This window comes from Ascaphus truei, chromosome 3 (genome assembly GCF_040206685.1).
Source record: "Ascaphus truei isolate aAscTru1 chromosome 3, aAscTru1.hap1, whole genome shotgun sequence".
Lineage (NCBI taxonomy): Eukaryota > Metazoa > Chordata > Amphibia > Anura > Ascaphidae > Ascaphus > Ascaphus truei.
In genome coordinates this window covers 74,499,620-74,526,640 of record NC_134485.1, presented here as the reverse complement: position 1 = coordinate 74,526,640, position 27,021 = coordinate 74,499,620, and the positions used below count along the sequence as shown (strand labels likewise).

At 43.2% G+C, this 27,021-nt stretch overlaps 1 protein-coding gene across 2 annotated transcripts in view; it reads left to right on the top strand.

Annotated features, from left to right (window-relative positions):
* BCLAF3 (BCLAF1 and THRAP3 family member 3) overlaps positions 1-27,021 on the top strand; it is a 60,063-nt gene that overhangs the window by 18,914 nt on the left and 14,128 nt on the right. The window contains exons 1-7 of one of the 2 annotated variants that reach the window (XM_075594307.1): positions 15,516-15,538; positions 17,325-17,467; positions 20,707-20,781; positions 22,362-22,916; positions 23,200-23,868; positions 26,262-26,434; positions 26,818-26,941. In XM_075594307.1, coding sequence (XP_075450422.1) covers positions 20,741-20,781; positions 22,362-22,916; positions 23,200-23,868; positions 26,262-26,434; positions 26,818-26,941 — 1,562 coding nt within the window. In that variant the 5' untranslated portion in view covers positions 15,516-15,538; positions 17,325-17,467; positions 20,707-20,740. Of the gene's footprint in view, positions 1-15,515; positions 15,539-17,324; positions 17,468-20,706; positions 20,782-22,361; positions 22,917-23,199; positions 23,869-26,261; positions 26,435-26,817; positions 26,942-27,021 lie in introns of those variants that run through there. The other variant, XM_075594306.1, reaches the window with a different exon arrangement.

The following is a 27,021-nucleotide window of genomic DNA, read 5'->3' as shown; positions in this document are numbered from 1 at the left end:
TATATATATATCACTTGGGTCTGCAACCCTGCCTTTCACCGTTATCACCCAGCATGCAGTGCTTCCACTGCAGCAAGGGATTCTGGGAAATAACATTCAAATGAGCACACCGTGTCACCTTTTGTCTGAAAAACCATTGTTAGTGAACTGGGTTGTACCTCTGAGCTGTCTCATGATCTCCCCCACCTTACATTTTTTGTAGTTAAAAAAAAACAAAAAAAAAACCTGCTATTGACATGCAGACACACAGGAATTTCACACACAAATGCCATTCTCTTTCTAACAATCTGGCCCAGCCTGTGAGTGCAAGATCCTCTTAGGGAAGCTTTTCTCTTCTTGGTCCCACTGTTCTTTTTTGAAGCTTTCAACATCCTCCCCTGCACTGTATTGCTTTCCCGTGATTAGATGTTTTGCTATTTCAATTGCCCCTTTCAAAAATACAGTAGCCTGGTGGAGGGGTGCTCAACTCCAGTCCTCAAGACCTCCCAACGGGTCAGGTTTTCAGCATATCCCTGCTTCAGCACAGGTAGCTCAATCAGCCTCTGCTTCAGCACACACGGCTCAATCAGAGACTCGGTCTTTCACTGAGCTGCTGATTGAGCCACCTGTGCTGAAAGCTGGGATCTCCTGAAATCCTGATCTGTTGGGGGGGGGGGAGTTGAACACCCCATGTCTGGTGTATACTTCTATCAGAGTATTGCTGTCCTTGTTGTATGTCCGTATAATAAAAACTTTTCTTTTCAGCACCTGTTTGCTTCCCTGTGTTTGGGGTGTTTAAATTTATGTATTTAAATTTGACCTTTTCAAAACATTCCGCGTGTATATACAGTATTTCTTTGACATTAAAACCGTCTCTTCCCCCCTACCCCCACCTCCCCCCCCCCGCCCCCTTGTGTATCGTAAATGCCTTGGGTCCTGTGTGAAAATCCTGTATTTTGCTTTAAAGGGACATTGCAACTGAAAATGTACTCCTCGCTTTACAGATATTTGATGTCCCTTGAATATTAGTTTGTGTCAGTGGTTCACCCCCCGCGCAGCAATTCACATGTAGCAAAGATGCAACCATGACCGAGAGCAGAGAGCAGTGTATCCAACAGGAGGTACATGAGGTGCCTCTGAAGGGTCCGCCCCAAAAAGTATGTAATGGCTGATCCCAGACAGTATAGTGTTTTCCTGAGCCGCTTTGGGGACTGTGCACTTATTAGTAAGACCCCAATCTGTACCTTAGCGTGGGTGGTATAGCTTTCAATTTAAGCAGGAGCTTCCAAAGTCACTCCCCACAATGCTTTGCCTCCACAGCGGCACGGCATTGTGGGACGTGACTTTGGAAGTTGCCGTTTGGGACCTTATTAAGTATGTGTTTTCCCCCTGCAAGCTCAGGACACTATACTGCCTGGGATCAGTCAAACCGATTTGTTAGCAATAGTCTGAGTAGGCAATAACATTGATTAATTAGGGGTTTGTGGAACAAATATTTTCTAGCAGGGGGTGCACACTGTAAAAAAAAGTCAGTGAACCATAGTGAATCTGAGAAAAATAAATAGGACAGCAACTTATATAGGGGAGCTGATTACAGCACGTAACCCTTTAGCTGCCAGAATACAGTCCCGTCTGGCAGCAAGAGGGTTAAACACATTAGTTTTGAATAGGTTGTTTCGGCAGAATATTTTCTTTCTTTAATGCGATGCTGATTGGAGATTTTGACACTCCCTCGCATTATAATGCTGTGGTAGAATTGTTTTTCTGTTTCGGTTATCCCTTTTCAAAAGATAAAGGGCTCGTGTTTGCTTCCTATTTCAAAGTGGTTCTGTCTGTAGGCTGTCTATTTAGTGCAAATCCTTCATAACATTAACTTAAAACAGAGCCGTTGTGTTTTATCTTCGGTGTGTGAATGCTTATTGTTTCTCTAAATGAGGGATGTTATTTTAGGATCTTCTTTTTTTTTAACCAGAATGCTGCTGCTTGCGTCATCTATAATTACCCCAAATTCACACAAACAACCCCTATCTACTGCACGTCTGTTCATTACTTGTTTAGAGGAAAGGATGCATGCATAAGAACTCCCTGCAAATGAATCCCATAGTGAATAATAATTTATTTTTATAAGCCCCACAAAACCATTCCTTTGAGAAAATAAAAACAAATGAACATGATGACGTGTAAAGCAGTAATTAATGAGTAGGATGGCACCCGTATCAATCCAAGTATCTTTTACCTAGATAATGAAAGAAAAATATCAGTGGGCTCTCAAAATTCAATGCCAAAAGCATATGTATTCCGTACATACTGCAAACAGGCCTACACATCTCAGCTGGGGACGTCCTCATCAACCCCTCAACCCGTCTCATCCGTGGGCCTGTTTGCAGTATGTACTGCATACATTTGCTTTTGGCATTGAATTTTGGGCACCCGCTGATATTTTTCTTTCATATACTACCATTTTGGTAACTTTAACCAGGGGTTTCCCCTTTTTGGCATTGGTTGCATCACAAAGGTTATTTTCATTTTGGTTTCAAATGCGTTGAACTCCCACACCTTACTTTTACCTAGAAAACACACACCCACAACCGGTGCCTAATCGTAGTTGTCACTCCTCGCACATTCTGACCTTCAAAGACCTATAGAAAAGTCACTCCAGGCTAGTCATGGTACCAAGTAAATGTTCCACACATTGCAATATGCTCTGCAGGTCTTGGCAGTTTAGTTTCTATTTTCTCTGGAAGAGAGGAGGCTGGAAATGTACACAGATACTCCTCTCATTAGCATATGCAGCATACCTACACAAAACCACAGCTCTAAATGGCCCATATTTAGTAAGTGGTGCTATTCCTTATGACACCTTACAGCCCATACAGGTAAATTTACATGGATGTGTCCTAAGTGATTGTCTTGATTTGTATATTCCATTCTATTTGCTCTACAGAATCCAGTGCCCTCCTATCTCTGAGTGTGCACTATGCCCTGAAATCCAAATGCTTTTTCACAGCCTGCTCCAGTACTCCGAAAATCTTCCTACTTTTCACTTTGTAACATTGAAAGTAAAAAAACAAGAAGCGACCCTCTGGGAAAATAAAACAGATCCGAGAGAGATGGAAACCACACGCGCTGAAACTACAACTCCACATAATCTTTTTAATCTCGTGCTGCTCGGGCCCTATTGCACTCAAAGGGCTGGGCTGGCTGGGGTTCTCGTAATGGCGACGTCACAGCTTCTGCAGGCTAATAGGAAGCCATGACTTCATCCCTTGCGGCCTCCTATTGGCCCGCGGCACACCCTACAGAGGTAAATATCCCGGGAAGCAGGGGCTCCCCGGGACTGAAATTAATACATTGGATTGCTCCTTTAATAGTTTTTCACATGATTTTTAGGCATGTCACTGAAAAAAATGTTATTACAATTCACTCGTCCAAAATTTTAAGCGAAGTATTTCCAAAGCACAAATCTTAGGCCATGATTCGAGCGATAACAATGGTTGTTAATGTGTATCCTCTGAATAAAACAGGCCTTTAACTTTGAATAGGATGTAAGGTGTCTTAGACTGCAGGGGTGAGCAAACTTTTTATGCCGAGCCCCCCTTTTCATCCATAAAATTTCTCGGACCCCCCCTGCCTGATGTAATCAAAATCACATGAAAAAAAAAACCCTTTATTAAACGGTATACACTGTAAATACAAATATGTTTAAATACTTACATATTTGAACAGCTCGCGCTTGCAAAATTAGGCTGCGTCCACGCTGCCGCTGAGAGCGGTGACATCACCAACTCTCCAAGCATGAGCACAGGGTGTCCTGCATAATTTTGCAAGCGTGGATCGGGGCTATTTGTGTGTGTGTGTGGCTGTATGTGTGTGTGTGTGTGTGTCTGTGTGTGTGGCTGTATGTGTGTGTATTGACTGCTGCTGAGCGCACATCAAAGTCAATTTTGTTTGTCTCCCCAAGCGCCAAGCTTGGGAGAGCGTACGTGCACAAAGGCAATCCTTTGGGGGGGTGCATTCATCCACCTCTTTGCTATCTCCCTTCCCTCTCCCCCCCCTTTTTTTTCTTCCTTCCCCTCCATGCTTTTTGTCTTGCTATCCCCATTGTCATTAAAAACTCCTACCTACAGTATTATTTATTTTTTCCCGTTTTCAATGTTGTGTTTTCACTTATTTTTTTATTATTTCTGTACATTCATAGTATGATTGATATAGTGGCAGCCTACCCTCTCACTTGCAGAGGATCGCAGCGAAGCAGGTTGCCAGCGGAGGAGAGCAGGAACACAGCGCTATTGCAGGGCAGACACCGAAGGAGGGGCGTTTGACTTCACCGTGCTCGGGCGTGCTCCTCCCCGTACCTCCGAAGCCCCTGCGCGTGCGCTCACACACCATCACGTTGCCGCCACCTGCACTATCCTGTTTAGCCACCCGCACACATCTTCGGCTGCCCGCCCGTGCACATCTTCTTGGCCGCCCCTCGCGCACAGCGTCTGCCGGCCCGCGCACCCAGTTTTTGTCGCACGCCGCCTTCGCCCCCCTAAATAATTTGCGCCCCATTGCTCCCCAGTTTGCGCACCACTGCATTACAACACACACTCGCAATCAATCAATCACCACATACACACACTCGCCACATACACTCAATCAATCACCACACACACTCAATCCCTCCCCCACACACCACACACTCAATCCCCACACACTCACACACTCACACACTCAATCCCCACACACACACACACACTCAATCCCCTCCACACACACACAATCCCCACACACACTTAATCCCCATACACACTTAATCCCCCCCCCACACACACACACCACACACTCAATCCCCACACACACACACTCAATCCCCCCCCCCCCACACACACTCAATCCCCACACACACTCAATCCCCCCCACACACACACACACACACACACAATCCCCCCCCACACACACACGCAATCCCCCCACACACACTCAATCCCCCCCCCCCACACACACACACACAATCCCCCTCACACACACACAATCCCCCTCCCCCCCCACACACACACAATCCCCACCCCCACACACATACAATCCCCCCCCCCCCACACACAATCCCCCCGCCCCCCACACACACAATCCCCCCGCCCCCACACACACAAACTCAATCCCCCCCACACACACACACAATCCCCCCACACACACACACTTTCTCCTGGGGGGGTGACATGCTCCGATCCCCCAACCCCCCATGCTGCTGAAAACTGGTGCGGGAAGCAGACAGGAAGAGAAGGAGGGGCTGTCTGTGTGCAGAGAGAAGCCCCGCCCCCTCTGCAAGACACAGACACATAGAAGCAGCAGCATGGAGCTTCTGGCCGCCCGTGCACAGCTCTGCCCGCCCCCAGGTTTCCCTGCAAGCAGCCCATGCCCCCCCTACATAATCTTGCGCCCCCCCAGTTTGCGCACCGCTGTCTTAGAGCTTGGTATTGTTAGGCAAATATGGGCCAATGGGCAGTAGTTCTTTTATATACCAATATGTGGAGACTTAGAGGTGGTCAGGGTATTACTAGCACCAGTATATTGACAAGTTTGTCCTAAGGAATCTCTTTGCCTATGTCTACATACATCCCATCACCTGCTCTGCACTCCGGCAAGTTACTGTATGTGGTGGGAGTCCACTCTCTGTAGAGAGAGAGAGAGAGAGAGTGTGTGTGTGTGTGTGTGTGTGTGTGTGTGTGTGTGTGTGTGTGTACCTAGGAAAGTGAATAAAGACTGTGCATCATGTTGCTGGGAAACACAAGTACATATATTCTGGATCGTTGGAGGTCCCCGAGCCACTTATCTTTTATAGTTCACCCGGAGTGTTATAGCTGAGTCCCATGGCCCAGCATTGAAGCCAAGTTAAAACCAGCACAGGCTTGTTTTTGTTACGTCTGCCTTTCGCAGGCAATCAATTCCAGGGCTCATTCGACATGACACGGATTAGGAAAATTAACAATTTGCTTGCAACCAGCATGGCCGTGAGCAGGCGACTTCACTTTAAGCAGTAGGGGAGGTGCAGGTGTATATGATCCGGAATAAAGCTGTCCACATTCTGTAATACATATCAAAAGATTAGGGATTGGCATCATGCAAGGGGCAGGCCCACCTAAGCCACACAAACACATATAATTATGAATTTGAGATATTGGCCTCTTTGTGTTCAACAGGGGAAGAGAAAAACGTGTGCTGATTACTGAGTCTATCAAAGTTTCCAGGCTGCAAAACTAGGGGGTTAAAAACAGCCCCAGATTCATCAAAGAAAATGAATCCCATGGAAAGAAATATACGTATGTTGCACTCTTTCGCCACTGCCCCATTGTATGCTACTGGGAGACTTTTTGATAAATAGATCCTTAAGCTTTCTCTCCACCCTTTCCCCATCCCTTCCATGTCAGTTACCACCCGCTACAGAGCAGGGAGAGGATAGAAGAGAATCTAGCGCTGGATTCTGCTCAACACACTGTGACATCACACAGATAGGAGTAGCTCAAGACCCCTCTGACTGTGAAAGGTTCATTGGTTCATTCTAAGGCTGAGTCCATGCTCGCTGAGGCTCAGGGAAAGCGGGTGCTTTCCCTGGCCTTGCGGTTGCTTACCGCACGCGCCGTCAGCGGGCCTTCAGGGGGCGGGCGCGTCACTGGCCGGGGGCGGGCCAGTGACATCACGGAGCTGGTTCACCCTCATTGGGCAAACTGCTCACGTGACCGGCCTGTCTCGCCGGCAAGCGGGGGAATTTTAAATTCCCCTAAGACCTGCGCTTCCGCAAGCGCGCGGAAGCGCATGTGAGCCCCTACTAAAGCCGCTCTAATTGCAGCTGTAGGGGCTCAGTGCTGAGCGGGAGCGCGCCTCAGCGCGCTTCCGCCAGCAAGCAAGTAACATGGCCGAGGCCTTATTCATAACCAGGGTTGCCACCTTCAACTGATGGCCAACCCGGAGGGAAAAAAATCCCCATACCTGGCGGCGTGCTGCGGCGGCATCTCCCGACATTCTGCTGCAACTCCCCCTCCAACTGCAGGGAACATGGCTTTGCCGCGTTGCCACGGCAACGGGATGCTACGTAACGTCATGACGTCACGTAGCGTCCCATGGCTGCACGGCGTCATATGACGCTGCGTTGCCATGTTCACTGCAGTTGGAGAGGGAGTTGCAGCAGGATGTCGGAGACGCGGCCGCCACCCACCGCCGCAGTAGCACACTGCCGCCACCCGAAGATAGACGGGCTAAACCCGTAGCCCGGAGGAAAGTACCCGAAACCCGCAGTCTCCTGGTCAAACCAAGAGAGGTGGCAACCCTATTCATAACAGGGAAAGTTCTGTTTGTTTTAACAGCTAGTCAAATATTTAAGTAATTTTAAAGCTCCAATTAAATAATTGGTGGATAATTTCCCTCTGCTTGGCATTAATGCCTGCCAATGCTTCCTAACAGTTTTTTTTGTCTTAGTGTAAAGCACAAGCACAAAATGTTACTTTATTTTTGAGGCCCCATGGTCAAGGGAGGAGGTAAAGGTGCTGTTCACTGTTGGCAGTATATTCGCCAACATACTATAGCGAATATCGCATGTTAAAAGCCATTCACCTGAATCACCATTACCAAGCCATGATGGCTGTTGCACTTTAGTGAATATGCCCCCAGAGAAATTGAGTCTGGTTTCCTGTTTAACCCCAGAACTGTAAAATCCACTTTTATTTTTGACATCACTACTCAATTATGTAGTTTGTTTTAAACGTCCAACCTTACTGGAAACCAAAGAAAACAAATGACCGTGGTATTGTGAATAAGTTAAAACTAGTTGATTGACACCTTTTTTTTCCCCCAAGTACTTTTAACCCCACCAATGTTATTTATTTATAAGAACATTTAGATAGCGCCCTTATCCATGTTGGAAATGGCACGGCACCCGCGATCCTCTGTGCCTTCAGCGAGTCGCCAACAAGTGATCGCTTGAGTAGAGATCCATGTGGTGGCGGAGCCACCGTCATGAGGCAAACTACATTATTTAAGAGAGGGTCGGTCTACATTTGGCTTCCTATAAAGCTGCGAACGTGATTTCCCCTAGAAAACGAGCACAGAGCAGACGTCCTGTGAATATCCATGGGATTGGGTTAAATCATTGTGGAAAGTTATTATAGTTACGGAGTTGTCTGTCTTACAGTCATTTTACCTCTTATTTTGTTCCCTTGAGATATTTTTGGCATGGAAAGGTTATGCATGTAGTAGACTATTACGTGGTCATTGTAGTTGAGCATAAAAGGTTGACAATGAAAATCAGACACGTATTACATGACTTATGAATGTTTCTTTGCATGTCAACAAAAGCTTTGGCGGCTTTTAGCAATCCATCTGTAACCTTTTTCCTGCTAATCCTGAATAATACAGATACGCTGCAATTTCTTTTCGTCTGTTCTTTGTAAAGTCAAATGTAGCCTTCATTAACGACGCAGATAAAAGTCGAAAAATGTAAGTATCTAATTGACATCTCTTTACAAGAAGAGAGAGAGAGAGAAACATGGTTGTTTGCACCATTAACAAGAAAGCCAATGACCGGTGTATTGCACCCAGATCCAGCAGTAACTGCAATTCAAATCGACAGTTGCCATCAGATGTCAATCCCGGCCTACAGTATGTTGTTCTGACCCACTTATACATATTTTGCCTGCTACGTGGTGCTGCCCCTTTAACAAAACAACATAGTCATTTTTACCGGAAAGGGGATTTCAAGAAAGCATTCCTCTCTGACAGGGAATGACTAGCTTTAGGATTCAGGCCATACACCTCAACACTCAAATATGCGACAAATGCTTAAATAGTCGGCTCCTGCAATGCAAAGCAAACTTCTCTGGCGGCAGAGGGATTACCCGGCCCATTTCCATGACTGTCGCACCATGTTTTGTGTCTACCCCCTCTGATAGTTTACTGCTCCCTAATATGAGTGGTGACTAGTCCAATGTCTTTGCTGGCTGATTAAGTAAACAGTTTGGATAGTAGGAATAGGTGGGAAGTTGCTGGGTAGGGAGGGGAAGCCAGGGAGGCTGGCATGATGTCCAACAATAATTCAGCATCGATGCTTTTGATTTTCTTTTTTTTAATTTAATTATTTTTTTTAATTATTATTATTATTCTTTGAATACTTCAGTTTGAAATGACATGGCAGTTGAGGAGAATTGGATCCGAAAAGTTGCCTTATTACCTCCGTTGAGTTCATATTTCTTGCACAATGTTGAGCTTGTATATTTGGCCGTTTAACCCCTCGAGCTTCTCCGAAACGATCGCTTCATCGCTGATGACAAAACGGAAGAGGAGGCGTTCGCAGGTGCGCAGAACGCAGTCTACCCATAGAAAAATGAGCCGGGCCTTTAGGATGTAGCTCCTACGTCATGGGGCCCCTGGAGAGCTAGAACCCAATGACTTCATAGGTACGTCCATAAGCGCCCAAAGGATTAATACAAGATGCAGCCAGGTAATCCCTTCTCTGCCAGAAAGGTCAGAAACACATTGCCTATTTCATTTAATTAGGTCCTTTTAAAGCAGTCCCCCAATAAAGGAAAATCAAAAGGGGGCTCTTTTGATATTCCCTGAACGTTGCAAGAGCCAGTACTCGTAAGGGCCCCTGTGATATTCAGGCAATGTTACATGCTCTAGAGGTAGAATGCGTGGCATAGGGTCAGGCCCCGGCTGCTTCCCAACGCGATCCACTCGCAACCACTCTGGTCCGGTGGGGCCCCCGGCACTGAAAAGGGGTCAAAGTAGTAACATACCCTGACAGTGAATACTGTAATCAGTTGCCTTCCCCTGCAATCGGCTGCCTAGTTGGTCTAATTTTGAGGTTTTCTGTTTAGTATTGATATCAATAGGATAACTATTGTCTAATGAATGCAGGTGTGGCCAACTCCAGTATTCAAGGACCACCAAGAGGCGAGAATAAACCAAACATCTTTTCCACTTACTGTATGAGCAAAGAAAGAGTTAAAAGTGCCACACTCTTTACTTCATCCTCCCTTATTTAACAGTAAAATATATATACACACACACACACACACACACACACACACACACACACACACACACACACACACACACACACACACACACCGTATTTCCTCGATTTCTAAGACGCCATCAATTGTAAGAAACACCATTGATTTAATAACAATTTTCGGGGGGAAAAGAAACGCTACATTAAATGTACAGATACAATGTTTTTTACTTTCAATGCTGCATCATAGTGAAGTCTTTTTGATGACATTTTAAGTGACATTTAGGGATCCCTTCCATGCGCAGGCAATGACAACTTAAATGAGGGCACCTTCAGCCTGTCATAGGGCAAAAGCAACCTGATGCTCAGCACTACGGGTGTTGCGCTAGGTTTGGCAGCATCGCGTTGTAGGATCGCCATTCCGCAATGTAGGATATCATGTGATCCTCCGTTGACTCGCATTAGCGGCCATAGTGGTACAGGAGCCATACCCCTTTTTCAATGACATCGATTGTAAGACGCATCCCGATTTCAGAAATGTAAAAATGTGGGGGGGAAAGTATGACTTCTAACCGAGGAAATACGGTATATGCCGTGGAGAAATTCTAATCTAAAATCTCATTTTGGTGCCTGAGGCTTCAACAGATAAGGTGACTAACCAGGAGAACTCTCAGTCAGGGGCCGCGTGGGCTAATGGTTGAGTGAAAACTTAACCCTTTTTGGCACCCCAGGACTTAGCCACTATGTATGGGGTCTGGCACTCCAACAAACCCCGTAATGTAGTGGCTACATCGTGTCCTTTTTGTGCCCCTTTCCCACAGGAAATCGCTATTGCCCCGAACGTGATCTGAAACGCGGGGAGGAGGAGGACTTTCGGATCACGTGAAGCCGCTATCGCTCTGAGGAGCGGTCAAGTGGTTGCCGGAGGAACTGGCCCGCACCTCCGGCAACCAAAGAGTTAATAGAAAGTCTGTTCTCTCCCCCTGCCCCCCCCCCCATTCCGAGGCTCTCGTACAAAGCAAATTCGTAATTTCCAAAGGAACCAAATCACCTAAATAAATGTGTGCTTTTTATTATTCGTTTTATTTGTGTAAGGAAGACAGTAGCATTGATCAATTATTTTTTGCAAATTACCTAGGATTGCACCTTTTTTTTCACTTGGGGATTGGGATTGTGTAACAAAGGACAGGGAAAGGCATGGTTAAGAAGTACGGAAGCCAAGTGCAGATCCCTCATCAGAAAAGTCACTGATCTTTATTAGGGTGTGTGCATTGTGAGCTCAGCCAGGTGATGAGCACTGTATAATTAGCCATGGAATATTGCCAATTAGATCAGACCGATTACCGATAAGCCAAGGTATATTATTGGTGCACATATTTTTCTTGACGGTGATCTGTATCTTATTGTCCTATTGTTGCCTGGCGTCGGCTATGTCTTCCGCGTTTTACACGCGTCTGCTAGAGTGTCGTCTGCTCCTTTATTTATTGAAACATTTTTTTATCATCTTCCTGGCTTAGAGACACACACACACACACACACACACACACACACACACACACACACACACACACACACACACACACACACACACACACACACACACACACACACACACACACACACACACACACACCACTCAAACAAGGCAAAAATTTCTTAATAAATACAATATACACTAATGGGTAAATACAATATACCGTTTGATGTAAAGTGCAGTTTTAAGATACCTGTTGGCCTTTTTTCTACTTCTCTTTACATTTTGTTATTAACTCGTACAGGGCCCCTTTGTCGTTCAGAAAATAATACAAAATATAAAGTCATCAATCACCAGACATGTCACTGCAGGTGGTTCAGTTTTGTCCCTGCGCATGAACTGCACCCTTAAGTATATAACAGCATTAACGTACGCAATGGGACCGTAGCATGTATGTAAAGCGAAAATGTACTTAAAGTGAAGCGCTACCTTTTTCCACTTATCGATGCATGTACTGTTCTGCAATCGTCATATCCGTGCATACCTGATGTAAATAACACATTTGTAACAGGCTCTTTAGTTTCCCTGCTTGCGCACAGCTTCGGTACAGGTAGGGAGCCGGTATAGCTGTTCAGGACGTGCTGACAGGCGCATGCGCGAGCTGCCGTTTGCCTACTGGGCGATTATGTCCTTACTCGCGAGTGTACTTAAAGTGAGTGTCCTTGAAGCGGGGTATGCCTGTACTTATGTTAACTATTAGATGTTGCTGCAAGTAATTCAACCAACGACCTATTCTATTTAAGTCAAAATAAAATAACTGGAATGTGTTGTGGGCACTCATTGGAAGGCAGAATGACTTTAGTACTTTCTTTAAACTGTTGGCCACATTTACTAACCTGAACAAACAATATTTTATTGCAAATTAAAAATATCGCTTGTCACACGTCTCTGACAGGTCTGCAATCCTGCTTTTCACCATGATCTCTTGGCATACAGTGCTTCCACTGCAGCCAGGGATTCTGGGAAATTACATGCAAATGAGCATACACTGTCATGTTTTTCTTCTTGGGCCTTGGCCATGTTTGACGCTTGCTGGCGGAAGCGTGCTGACGCGCGCTCCCGCTCAGCACTGAGCCCCTACAGCCGCAATTAGAGCGGCTTTAGTAGGGGCTCACCTGCGCATCCGCGCGCTTGCGGAAGCACAGGTCTTAGGGGAATTTAAAATTCCCCCGCTTGCCGGCGAGACAGGCCGGTCACGTGAGCGGTTCGCCCAATGAGGGCGAACCAGCTCCGTGACGTCACTGGCCCGCCCCCGGCCAGTGACGCGCCCGCCCCCGGCCCGCCCCCTGACGGTCTGTCCCCCTTCTGCCCCGATCCCTGTCCCCCTTCTGCCCCGATCCCTGTCCCCGTTCTGCCCCGATCCCTGTCCCCCTTCTGCCCCGATCCCTGTCCCCCTTCTACCCCGATCCCTGTCCCCCTTCTGCCCCGATCCATGTCTCGTGTGTGTTGTGTGCGTGCGTGTGTGTGTATGCATATGCATGTGTGTGTGTATGCTTGTGTGTGTGTATGCATGTGTGTGTGTATGCGTGTGTGTGTGTGTGTGCGTGTGTGCGTGTGTGCGTGCATGTGTATGTATATGCGCGTGTGTGTGTGTGTGTGTGTGTGTGTGTGTGTGTGTGTGTGTGTGTGTGTGTGTGTGTGTGTGTATGCGTGCGCGAATATATTTATCAAAGTTGCACAATGTTAATAAATAATTTATTCTCACATGTCTTTTTTTTTTTTTTAAATATATAATACACACACACACACACACACACACACACACACACACACACACACACACACACACACACACACACACACACACACACACACACACACACACACACACACACACACACAAATACACACACACACACAAATACACACACACACACACACACACAGGTTCCTCAGTGACACACAAACACACAGACCACTTCAAAGTGACACACACACACACACTGACAGCTACCAAGTGACACACACACACAGTGATACCCGCCTCCCAAGCGCTTGCTGTCTGCTCTGTCAGGACAGCAAAAAGCTCCTGGTAGAGCGAGCGGCACCAAGCGAGAGCGAGCAGCAGCACCTAAGCGCTTACTATGTCCCAGGCTTTAGGCTGTGTCCATAGACACTAAGCCCGTGCGGAGGCTGAGAGAAAGGGGGTGCTTTCCCTGGCCTTACTACGTGTGCCGTCCGGGGGCGTGTCTATGGGCGGGCCAGTGACGTCACGGAGCTCACGTGGCCGGCCCTGCGCTCGTAACCTAAAATGTGATTGTCAGCTACGCTTCCGCACGCCTGCGGAAGCGTGCGCGAGCCCCTGCTAAAGCCGCTCTCATTGCGGTTTCGGGGGCTTACTGACATGCATGAGCGCGCCTCAGCGGCAAAGCGCTGACCATGCCCGCGGCCTTATAGACTTTAACAGGGACCCTTATACGCGTATATGCCTGCCGTATTACACAGCTTTTCAGCACAGCCTGGGAAGAAGTGCACGGTCAGTAACCCTACTCACAGACAGCTGTTTCTACCTCTTGGTATCCTCCGTGTGAGGAGGATAATACCGGCTTTGCAATGTGAATTTTCAGCCGCACATTATATAAGTTATAGTCGGTAAAAAAGTGACCTAAACCCTCCACCGTACAGTAAATAAAATACCACTGGTGAGCACATTCACATGTCTCAGACATGTCTGTAACCTGCTTTTCCCCATTATCTCCTAGCATACAGTGCTTCCACTGCTGCCAGGGATTCATATTTTATTAGAGTTTTCATAAATGGGGATTGGGGAACAGAAGGCGCAGGAACATAACATGACCTTTCCTCCTACAAACACTAGGTTCCAATGGGCCACTTTTACAGCTTTTTCGGGAAATTATAAATGTTAAACATATTGGCAGTATATTATCACTCGACGACCCTTCTGACATTTAATCTGTTGTTTAGTACTCTTACGAGTTGGGGACCTAGCCATTTATCCATACGTCCCACATTTTATTAAATTATGTTGTCATGTGTGTTAGAAAGCTAGAGAGTTTCCCCATACATAATCTCATTTGGATGGGTATGGTTATAGATGGTGGTTGTTGTTGTTGTTTCTTCCAAGCTGGCGCAATAGGGCCTCTGGCATGCCGTAAGTATGTGGGAGCACAGGTTACGAGCCAACATCAATCGGTTTAGCTAACAAGAAGTGGATCGGATCCAATTCTAGTCTAAACTCCCAGGATCCCCCCTTATTAGATCTCTCACCGTTGTCCAAAACCACTTCACTTTTGGGCATGCCCACCACATATGAACCATTTCTCCCACCTGCCCGCACGATGTTTCCGGGTAAATTATACCCGCACAAGCAGTTTGGACACAAACCCTAGTAGAGATGACCTGGTTTTAGTCATTCCCGTTTGTGTTTCTAATCTGCTGCAAAGAAGCGCAATACCCGTCAAACAAGAGGGCAAACCGGAGAACCGTTATATTTTTACAATGTTGAGTTACTAAGATATGTGATTGGAAGAAAAAAATCGACATTTTAGAATAGCAGCCTTTTGAAAGGGCGGCCTCACAGTGTTTGTGTTTCACTAACGATAGCTTCATAATGATTTATATAGTACAGACAAAGAATTTAGAAAAAAGTAGGATTGAGGACTAAAAACAATTTTACCACCGATGACATTAGGACATTTCAGTGTTTATTTTATTATTTAAAAAACCCATTGCTTTCATTTTCTGTACTATTTTTGTCTTTGTGGCTGCACTTTAGTCATGCTTATTAAGAGCGCATGTTGATTTACAGATGTCATAATACAGAACCACTTGCAAATGACATATTTGGGTGTGACCATCTTAAATCATGTCAACGAAGCTCCACATTCCAAGTGCACAGTCAATAAAGAGACCTTTCCTTCTGAAAAGTGTTTTTTTTTTTTTTTTTTTTAATGCTTCCGTGTATATTATGATGGAAAAAAAGGGAGGTTTTCTGAACGATGCTTACTATATAGCAGCATTATTGCTCACCTTCATGTAATCAGGAGCTGATGGTCACTCCAGTCATGGTTGTCAAGGTAGGCGTTTTACATAGAAATACAGACCTATTGAGAAACCGAATGAATATAAGCATGAATTCCAGATCTTGTGACGATGTAATCAGTTTGGGAATATTGTAGTGCCGCAGTCTCTCCGCTCTACTTGAGACTTTGTTACCAATTTTGTGGGTATTCGAGAAAACGTTCCCATAGGGGAAAGAGTCACATTATAGGTATAGAAACATTCTTAAAGCTTTTGGGAAAAAAAATATATATATATATTTTTTTTTGGGGGGGGGGGGTTGGTTTGTTAATTTGCATGTCATTACCCAGATTCCCAAGCTACAGTTTAATCACTTTATGATATATGGGAGTGGTGTGAAGCAAGTTTTAGATACCAAGACATGGAAATCCACTCTTTCATCTCTTTGCTTTCAAGTGTAAATTCTGTCTATTTTGATTTTCTGTTTATTAATTAATTCTGGGCCGTGTTGATGCTTATTTTGTGACTGATGGTACTTAATATTGGTCAATTCCATCCCTCGGAATATGTTATTGTACAATGTATAAGGAGGCTCCTGTTTCAATGTAATGTGTCTCCCCTGGCTGCTCAACTCACCAAATCGTGTTCTGCACCTTTGTAAAACAGGTAACACTTTCTTGAATCCGGTTTTCTTTAAAAAAAAAAAAAAACAATCGTGATATGCTAGTCTGAAAAAGGATGCTACGGGTGAATTAAAATAAATAGCATGGATTGCTATGGAAACTGGAGGGGGGGGCTGGAGAGGGAATGAGGCAGAACGAAAAAGACATTTTAAAATCTGAACTTGGCTCTATATGCAATTTGCATGGATTTGGTGCATTAAAAATATTTTCTGGGTTGAAGTGTGTAAAATGATATATAATCTGTGTCCTACAACAGGGGTGCTCAACTGCAGTCCTGAAGGGCCACCCAGCAGGTAAAGTTTTAAGGATATCCCTGCTTCAGCACAGGCGGCTCAATCAGTCCCTGCTTCAGCACAGGCAGCTCAATCGGTCCCTGCTTCAGCACAGGTGGCTCAATCAAAGGCGCAGTCTATGACTGAGCCTCTGATTGAGCCACTTGTGCTAAAGCTGGGACGTCCTTAAAGCTGCAGTTCAGTCTTTTTTTTTTCTTCTTTTTTTTACATTTATTTTTTTACTTCAATAGTTTCATGTGGGCAATCTCTAATTACCTAAAGAACTGTATAGCTGCAGGTCAATTCGTTCTCCATGTATTGATAGGTCGAAATTTGGTGACATATTAAAAGCTGGGATTTGTTTATAATCTGCTTGTCTGGCAGTGGAAGCTCATGAATATTCATGAGCACTCCTGCAATGACGTGCTATAGGGAGGGCAGGGCTGACAAAGGGGTGTGCCAGGGCTTGTGACAGGACATGAAGGGGCAGTGCCTTAGCAAATGGCTGTTAAAATAGAATACAAGAAAATTGGTCTTTCAAAGTTATTTTTTTTAAAACAGAAAATGCTAAAAGTATTTTTTCTTACTACAGAACTGATTTATTAAAAAAAACACACATGCAGGATATTGACTGAACTGCAGCTTTAAAACCTGACCTGTTGGTGGCCCTTGAGGACTGCAGTTGAGCGTCCCCTTCCCGACAAGCTTGTAAATTACTACTGTAGATTCCGGTACCATTTTGTTTGAGCTCATTTGGAAAAACGGCAATAAGGCATATTTAATAATGCCACGGGGCACATTTAATTTGATTACATTCCCATTGTCGTTCGAAATGCGAATGCCGCCTTTTTGCTGCTTTTAAAATGATTATTTCTGTTCTTTTTCAGACCCTTTTTACTGGAAATAAGGTCACACGGCCGTCGGTACCTTGAATCTTGGGGACCCCCAAAGACCTGAAACTCAACATTTTGAATGAAAGAAGCTACAACTCCACTGCCGTAACATCGTTGTAGTCACTGTGTCCGCTAAGGTGAGGAGATACAAATAGCTTTCTGAACTCTGATAGACCTGAACAATTTGTTTTTGGTGATGAATATAAATAATTTCCCAGCACCGACTGAACCTTAATGCTAAGGAGTTTATTCACTAGTGTGTTACTTCTTGTTCATTGCTAACACCTATGCAAGTAAATGGTCTTTAATGTTTAATAATGATGCCCACCACAGTTTTAGTGAAATAAATCATGACGTCCCACTTATCTATTGGGGTTGCGATAAATTGGAAGCACTCTGCCACGCAACATTGCCTATCATTTTCACCATTTACTTTCCAATGGAAGAGGAGTTCGGTTGCCCCACAGCCTAACTTCCACACAGCCGTTCCAAATTTGCAGTGATCGGGAATGAGCGGTGATTTAGTTTGTCGAATAGGACGCTGGAAGAAGCCCCCGGAAAATAATGCTTTTCACATCAATGTCTCCCCAAAAAAACAGAAAGGGTTACGAGAGGGATCCACGATGAAGTATGTGATAAAGGCGGAAGATGCAAAGCAGGGGCAATTGTACAGTGAATGTAGGATGAAGGGCTTTAGGAGACCTCCTTGTCAGGATAGCCAGCCATTAAAAAGCATATAAACAATTGTAATCCCTGATAAAATCACAAACATTAGACTTGTGGGATGAGGGGAATTTTTGCAAAGGACATGAATTGGGAACAATAAATTACAAAGCCTGGGGGTTTCATTTTCCATTAAAGGGGAAATCCGTCTCTAGACCAAAATTGAACGAAGGATAGTGGCATGTTTAGGTTAAATATAGCTGATTGACGCTGTCATGATAATATCATGATATATTAGGTTGTTTAATCCATTTGATGCTAGATGTGTTAATGAGCTACACTTGTTTTAACAAAATACAAAATGCTGGGTTTGAAACAGGTCAAGACGGGTTCTTTGGTCTACTCTAAACTCCAAAGGGACTTACTTAGGGCGGGGGTCCATCCTGGATAGCCCACTCAAGGTGTCAATTGTTTTAATCAAGTTCTATAGACATGGTCTGGGTAGAGCAGCTTCCAGTCATCCTCTAGAAGGGGTAGGCTTATGCCGGAGCCATGAGGAAAGAATGTATTTAAGTCTGGGCAAAAGATTTTAAAAAGTCAGATCGCACAAGATGCGTGCTTTGGACAAAGTACGTGGGACCTCATGTTCTCAGCCAGAGGCCTCACTGGGGAAACTCCATAGTAAAGTATAGGATTTTCTGCCTGTTTTACCCTGTTATTTTAAGAAGCTGTTCTGCCTTGTATTGTACCTGTATGTTTTTTTGTAATACCTTTTCTATATATATATATATATATATATATATATATATATATATATATATATATATATATATATATATATATATAAAACATACCGTTTGAAGCACGAGATCAGGAGACAGCACTCTGGTAAGTTTGATTACAAGTTTTTGTATTGAAAAAGACACATAGACCATGGTAAATATTAATCTGATATATTTGATCATATTTGCATAACCTCAGGGGGTGGCAGTGGATAGATATGATTTGCAATAGAGTAGGGGTTAATATTAACTCGCTGGTTCCTTGCGGAGGAGAAAGGTGAGTTGGCTGGAGTTGCCGTTTGTATTAATCCTGGTCGCATATCTAAGTCACGCGCCCACTTGTGTGCTGTTCGTGGCGGTGGTATATTGGGACGGATGGAGGAGAGATACAACTGATTTGAGGGACCTTTGCGAAGGTGAAGTGAGGCAGCTTGCGGGTTGTGCATTGATCTTTGATCCCGTAGTGGAGATATTGTCCATTTGACGGACCTGTGCGGAGGTGAAAAGTCGGGACGCTTGCGGGCGTCAGTATTAACCCTTGTCCCGTATGCAGGTCGCGGGCTAGCTGGGTGCTGTACGTGACAGACGCCTTAAAAAAACATGAGCGAGTATAAGTATTTTAGAATCATTTTTAAACTTTTAGTGGAAGATAAATGCTTCAGAGGATTTCTACAATCTCGTGTCTGAAGTCTTCTTTTTCTTTGATTTAATGATGACTTCATTATAACTATATGAATAAACACAAGTAGCTGATGTGCTTAAATTCAGCACTCCTGAAGAAAAGGAATGCATATTATTATTCATAGCCAATGAACAATGAAAAGGTGATTGAATCTTTCTAGGGAAGCCAATTATACTGCCAGGATATTTAATTGTATGACCTGATATACTGTATTAGACTGCCATTTTAACCTTTGGAAAAAGTAAAACTCTCCAAATTACAGTAGCAAATACCTTAAAAAGTAACCACACTAACTGTTGCAAGGCACACTTTAAAGCTGCAGTTCAGTCAATATCCTGCATGTGTGGGTTTTTTAATAAATCAGTTCTGTAGTAAGAAAAAATACTTTTAGCATTTTCTGTTTTAAAAAAAACAACTTTTAAAGACCAATTTTCTTGTATTCTATTTTAACAGCCATTTGCTAAGGCACAGCCCCTTCATGTCCTGTCACAAGCCCTGGCACACCCCTTTGTCAGCCCTGCCCTCCCTCTAGCACATGTCAGTGCAGGAGTGCTCATGAATATTCATGAGCTTCCACTGACAGACAAGCAGAATATAAACAGATCCCTTCACTAATTATGTCACCAAATTTCGACCTATCAATACATGGAGAACGAATTGACCTGCAGCTATACAGTTCTTTAGGTAATTAGAGATTGCACACACAAAACTATTGAAGTAAAAAAATAAATTAAAAAAAAAAAAAAGACTGAACTGCAGCTTTAATAAAGCTTTTGTTGTTTCAATAATCAAAGTTCTGTGTCAAGAATAAAGATCGTAAGTGCTCCTAATGATTTCAGTACCCAAGGGTCCAGCAACAGATATAGCTTTTCTTAGAGAGCAGTTGGAGAGCATGGCCATTTGTAGTAGAGATGGCAACCTCTGATGACTAAACTCAATGAGATGTAGAGGTTCTGAACAAATAACCTTTCCATTCAAATGCTATTATATCAGTAAGACTCGCTTTGAATTCAATGTGTTGGCTTATGCCAAAAATCAGGGAGTTAATGAGCCTGTTTAAGGAGTCCCTACAAAACAGCAGCTGTTCTCCAAAATAATTAACTAGTGGAAAATGTTACCATTAAGTGTCTGAAAAGGATGGGGAAGGGGAAAAGGAATGTTGAAAATGGCACTGCTTCTTTAAATTATGCTAAACCTCCCCTGCCCCCCCCCCCCCCTTTTTTTTCTTCTGGATCTTTTCTTGTCTAAGGCTGGAGCAGCAAATAAAGATCACATGATCAAGAATGGCAAAATCGCGATCAAGATCACCCAGCTGGAAACACAGGTAAATGTTTTTCTTTAAAAAGTATTTGTCAATCAATATACTTTAATAAAAGGCGCCATTTTATGTGAGCTGTGAGTCTCTACATTGGTGTTCCATTTTCTGAGCTCTTGTACCTGTATGTGCACCTGCTATTCTGTCTCACCTTTGCACTTGTCTATTTATACTGTCACTTGTCTAATATATATATATAGCAACTATACATATAACTGTATGTTCATTTGCATGTCTTAGACAGGTCTGCAACCCTGTCTTTCCCCATTATCGCCCAGCATACAGCGCTTCCACTGCAGCAAGGGATACTGGGAAATGACATGCAAATGAGCACTCAGTGCCACCTTTTGTCTCAAGCTCGTATTACACAAGCAAATCCTCAAGCCAATGCATGCTGTTTTAAACACAGCTTTTAGACAGAGGCTGGGATGAGATGAAAAGCCATTAAACCCACTCACAGACATGGTTCAACCTTGATGGGTATCATCAGTGTGAGGTTGGTTGTAATGGCTAAGCTGGTTTGAGTGCCCATTTGCATGTCATTTCCCAGAATCCCTTGCTGCAGTGGAAGTGCTGTATGCTGGGCGATAATGGGGAAAGACAGGGTTGCAGACCTGTCTAAGACATGCAAATGAACATACAGTAATATTTACAGTTGCTTTATGCTTTACTGTGGAGGGTTTTTGTCACTTTTTTTTACCCACCATAACCTTAATAATTGTGGTGAATACCTAGTCTAGTCTCAAACCAGCTTAGCCATTACAACCAACCTCACACTGATGATACCCATCAAGGTTGAAACATGTCTGTGAGTGGGTTTAATGGCTTTGCATCTGATCCCAGCCTCTGTCTAAAAGCTGTGTTTAAAACAGCATGCATTGGCTTGAGGATTTGCTTGTGTAATACGAGCTTGAGACAAAAGGTGGCACTGAGTGCTCATTTGCATGTCATTTCCCAGAATCCCTTGCTGCAGTGGAAGTGCTGTATGCTGGGCGATAATGGGGAAAGGCAGGGTTGCAGACCTGTCTAAGACATGCAAATGAACATACAGTAATATTTACAGTTGCTTTATGCTTTACTGTGGAGGGTTTTTGTCACTTTTTTTACCCACCATAACCTTAATAATTGTGGTATATATATACATATACACATATACACATACATACACTTATTTGTACATTCTGCTGTACATGTGCCTTCTTGTACATCTACCTGCCTACCCCGTGTATACCATATATATTAGTTCTGCTACAATTTGTAGTGACTTCCAAATGTCAGCGCTTTTGTTTGATCTAATCAGGTGCCGTTTTTTTTTAAAAATCTTTGTGATACCTTTTTATAGAACCGGCATTCAGAATTTGATTTGGGGGTTCCATGTTTCCCAGGGTAATTTTATGAATGAAAACCTTTTCTTCATGTGTTGGTTTAAGAATCATTTTTTTTTTTATCATGTAGTCCCATACAATGAATGGCAAGCTGCATAAAATCTGGTGTTCACCAGAACGGTTATATTAGAACTCTTCACCTTATTGCTTTAGCCACCCCAAACATTTGATTGAATGACTGATTAACCTGGCTTATTTTTGTAGGCCACCAACATCTAGAAGCCCTGAGCACCACAGACAAAGGCACTTCCAAGATTCTTTCAATGATGATGAAGGATATCGTAGAGATCCTAGAAGACCTATACACTGGGATGACGGAAGACCAAGGCAAAACAATTCAAGAATACCACCGTATAATCGCTTCAATAACAAACCGTATGAACACAATTCATTTTCCACCAATGTAAGAGATTCTCCTGTAGAAGACGTTAATCAAATGAAGAGAATCTACTCCCCGGAAAGGCACAGAGAAGGTAACAGAAGATTCCCACCAAAATATCCAGAAGAAGCCCCTTACAGAGAACATGATCGGGATTTTAACCATCACAGAACTCAAGGACGAAATGTACACGATGATCCAAATGACTTTAGAGTAGGAAGAAGAGAGAACAACTTTCATGGACCCCCCCACAGGGAACATGATTGGGAATGGCGTGAAAATAAGGATCACGGGAAACAGCAGATGCACACTGACAAGTATTTTCAGCCACCCAGAAGAAGCTCAGAAGACTTCGTTGAAAGGAATTACTTTCCGAAAAGGTACAGGAATTGATTGCTGAGGCCTGCATATATTTTGAATTAGATCCCCTCTGGTGTTTTCAGTGTATTTGCAGTTACATGTTGTCTGTGCCTGACAGCACAGGTTAGTTTAATTTCTTCTGATAGTGAAGTTAATTTAAGTTAGCCGTGTAAATGATTATAGTGCTATGGATATTGGTGCTGTGTAGGATTATGGGTTTGCTATTGGCGTTCTCTGCATATAAACTCTTAACTTTTTTTTTTTACTGTAGCACAAGTGTAATCCTGGTTTATGTCAACACAGGTATCCCGAGGAGCGTGATTTCAGAGAACATGAGCCGCATCCTAAAAGAGCTAGAGATACTGAGAGGCTTGACTTCAGACAACCACCGAGAAATTCCCACTGGAAGGCAGATCAAACATTTCGACCATTCCACAGCAAGGAATGTCCAAAAGACACAGACCTCAGAGATTCCAACCCCATCATTCACCGGACAGACACTGTAGCGTTCACTAAAATAGAATATGACTATAGTCATAAATCCCCCACCTATGTTGGCCCAGAGCTGATTTTGAAGGATGACCGTGCTCAGAAGCACAGTAGGCAAGATGAAAGAAAACCTAACCCTTCCAAAAGTTCCCAACATAGAAAAACGGCAGACTGCAATAGCCGAGAAAGGGGAAAATACACTGCCGAACGACCACCTGATGCATCTTCTACATATGGCTCTAAGAAGTGCCACAGTACACACAGTGAATCAAACAAAAATGATATTGAAGTGAGGTCCCCAAATAACAAGCTGAAGGAAAGGGGGAAAAAAGAGGACGAGTCTCGGAAGACTCCAGCATCTCCTAACAACCGCCGAGGCAAAAGTCCTAAATCTTCTGACCCCAAATCAGCATCGAAGATCAGCCCTACGAAGGAAACGCTCATGGTTAAGGTGGATTTGAAGAAACCGATGGATAAGTATAGGTATTTTTTTCCTTAATCTCGTATTTGAAATTTTTGTTTTGGGTTATCTGTGAGGCTGAGGTTAAAAGTTCATGCTTCTTTCATTGCTTCACCTGCGAAGATGGGAGAAAAGGTAACGGCTTTTTGACTTGGCTTTGAACTATCCAAAATATTGCCAATTGAGCTCAAATTCATTATCGGAGGAAGTGCCTTCAAACTGATTGAAAATAATTGCCATACTGGAGAGGAAAAAAACCCCCCACTATAAGAATGTTTTGTAAGAAGACCGTACATGCAGATACTGCAGTCAAAATCAAAGCTGAAAAAAATGGAAGTGGTTCTCGTAAAAAGTAAGTCGATTTGTAGCATAAAACGATTGTCGGGTGTTTAAAAAAAAATTTAAACTGGAAAACAGAAAATAGAAACATCACAACTTGGTATAAACGGTCATGTTCCCTTCATGAATATGACCGTTTTTTGATCACGTGAAGACTGGCTGTCCAAACCTAATATTTTTCACGCTGTCAAGTTATTAAGTGCTCAAGAAACCTCGTTAGGGATGGTTTGTTCCTACAGTGACTTCACACTCTAATTAATCTTTGGAAAGTAGTGAGAAGAGTTGATGATTAGATAAACGTTGTTGTTTTTTTCTCCATAAAAGAAACAAAAATACAGAAATTTTCCATGCGATGAGTTTTCCTAGAAGAAAATTGTGGCCTCTACGTCAATCAGCATTTAATTGACTACGTTATATGGAAATTATGACTTTCTGTTTTGCAAAGTCTGTGGATATATTCTTCAAAACGCTTACTGAACACAAGAATTCCACCATGAATGCACACGCACAAGGCAATAATGACGTCTAACCTGGTAAATAACCATGGTCGGTACATGTCAACTGAGACCGCAGCCTGTGTGTAACCAGCACTGAATGAGTAACGTTACATTGAAACTAACACATTTCTTTCCAGGACCTGTGTGGCTACCTGCACGTGACAGAAGCAGAAAGATGAAACGGGAACAAATAAACCAGAAATGTTTGTGCATTTAATTTTAATTATCATTGTAAACGTAAACAGAAGAAGCTAATAAAAATAACAACTAATGGGACATTTGAGAACCTGAGCCACAAGATGAACAAGAGTACAGCTTAATCTCTTATATGTTATATGGCATTATATACTAACACAACATAGCAAATTTCAGCCAAGTTCTAATTTGGGCAGCACACAGTTCTATCGTTCTACTGCTGCTGGCAAGAAGTGTTTGCCAAGAGATCTACGTTTCTTTATTCCCAACTGGTTCAGCCAGCCTGGTCAGGATAAGCATCTGAAGTCCTCTTCAGTGAAAAGCACGACTGCATTTCCAAACAACATTTGTTACGGAAAGTCGCATGAAATTTTTCTCACCTCACAAATTTTTTTTCTTTTAACGTGAAGCGAAAAATGTTGATGTGCTGATCCTCCAACTGCTGAAATGTGTAGGTCACAGAGCAAAAAGTATAAGATAGTACTTGATGATTTGGGTGGCTTCATATGTTGCTCTGTAGCTTGTCTACATCAATTGAGTTTGGATCCTGTTTGTGCCTTGAGAGAGCAAGAATTGTGATAAGGTAAGTTAACGATTACATCTTTAAATCATATTTATTTTGTGTTATTGACACCTTACAGTGCCAAGCATTTGAGGAGCTGATCGTTACGTTTATAAAATACCTTGAACTAAAATAATGTATTCAGATCCAACCATTGAATTGGCTGAGATGTTATTTTTTTGCATGTATTTATTAATGACATTTTTGTTACCTTTTTGAGATCTGACTGCATTGATTTTGACTTTCTTTTTCTATTCTGTAGCGCTCGTAGATGCAGGCATTGGGGTTTTTAGTGGGGCATAAAATGTGTGCCATCGTCTCTCCTAAGAAATATGTGCCAGCCTTTTTACTGAAGACTAGTAGTGTAGACGTATTAGTCCAATCCAAAATGCAGGAGAAAATGTATCAATACCTCTGTTTGTTTGTGATGCCTTGTCAATGGAGTAACAACCTTTTACACTGACAAGCGATGAGGAATGATAAATCCCCCCCCTTCATCCTCTCAGCAAAGCTCAGCCATGTCAAATATTTTTACTTGATTAAAAGGTATCACAAACGGCACAGTTATTTCTATACTGTCCTTATTTAATTGTGAAATTATGCAATAAGAATTAATGATTCAAACTTTGTATTCTTGAGAGTGCTTCTCTGAGTTTGTATTTACGTCTTGAATTTGTTTAGTTTATAATGCAAGATAGACTGTATGTGCCCACCCTCCCAAGTATTTAGATTTATTTTTTAAAATGTATATATATTTTTTGTCAATCTTTCCGGATTTACGCAATGTAACTTTTTTTTTATTGTCGCATATTAATCATTCCAGCAATGCTGCTAACCACAATGAGAGACAGACGTCTGAGGATTTGGTAGTCACTGGTAGAAAGGAGAATTTTCACCCAGTGTTTGAGCACCTGCAGTCGGCAACTGGGGGTGTCCCTGGCACCCCGAAAACGGAATTCACGCAGGAAATCATAACCATTATCCATCAAGTGAAAGGTAAGAATCTTACCTTCTTGTAAGTGCTGTTTGTTTTATGAGGCGTTAGGCTATAAGGTTGGCGAATTTGGCAATTTGCTAAAATAACATGAAATATTATTTATTATTTATTGAACATGTTCAATATTGTATTTTTTTTTATGAAATGGCGTCATTTGTGGTGCATGAGGCAGACATAAAGTGTCTTGGCAAAGGCAAGAAGAAGCTGAAACTGGTATTGAAACCGTTTCACCCGCTTCACTGGTTCTAATCTGCCTCAACCCTAACATTACGAGCTGACAAACGCCTACAGAATAATTTGATGCTGGGCTGAAGAGTTAAGGTATAATGCGATAATGCAGGGTAAATCTTAAATTCATTGTTCCTGTTTTTTCACGCTATAGAGAACTATTTTAAGTCAGATGATACTACCCTCCACGAACGCTTCTCCAAAATGCAGGCAGAAAGCAATAAGCAAGATGTGGACCTAAACAAAGTTGTATTACAAACCAATCCAGAGATCCACAGGTAAGCTGGTTTCAGTCTCTGCTGTCATTCCTACACGGCAAGCAGCTCTAAAATAAGTTACTATGGCACAAAGGGGTTAG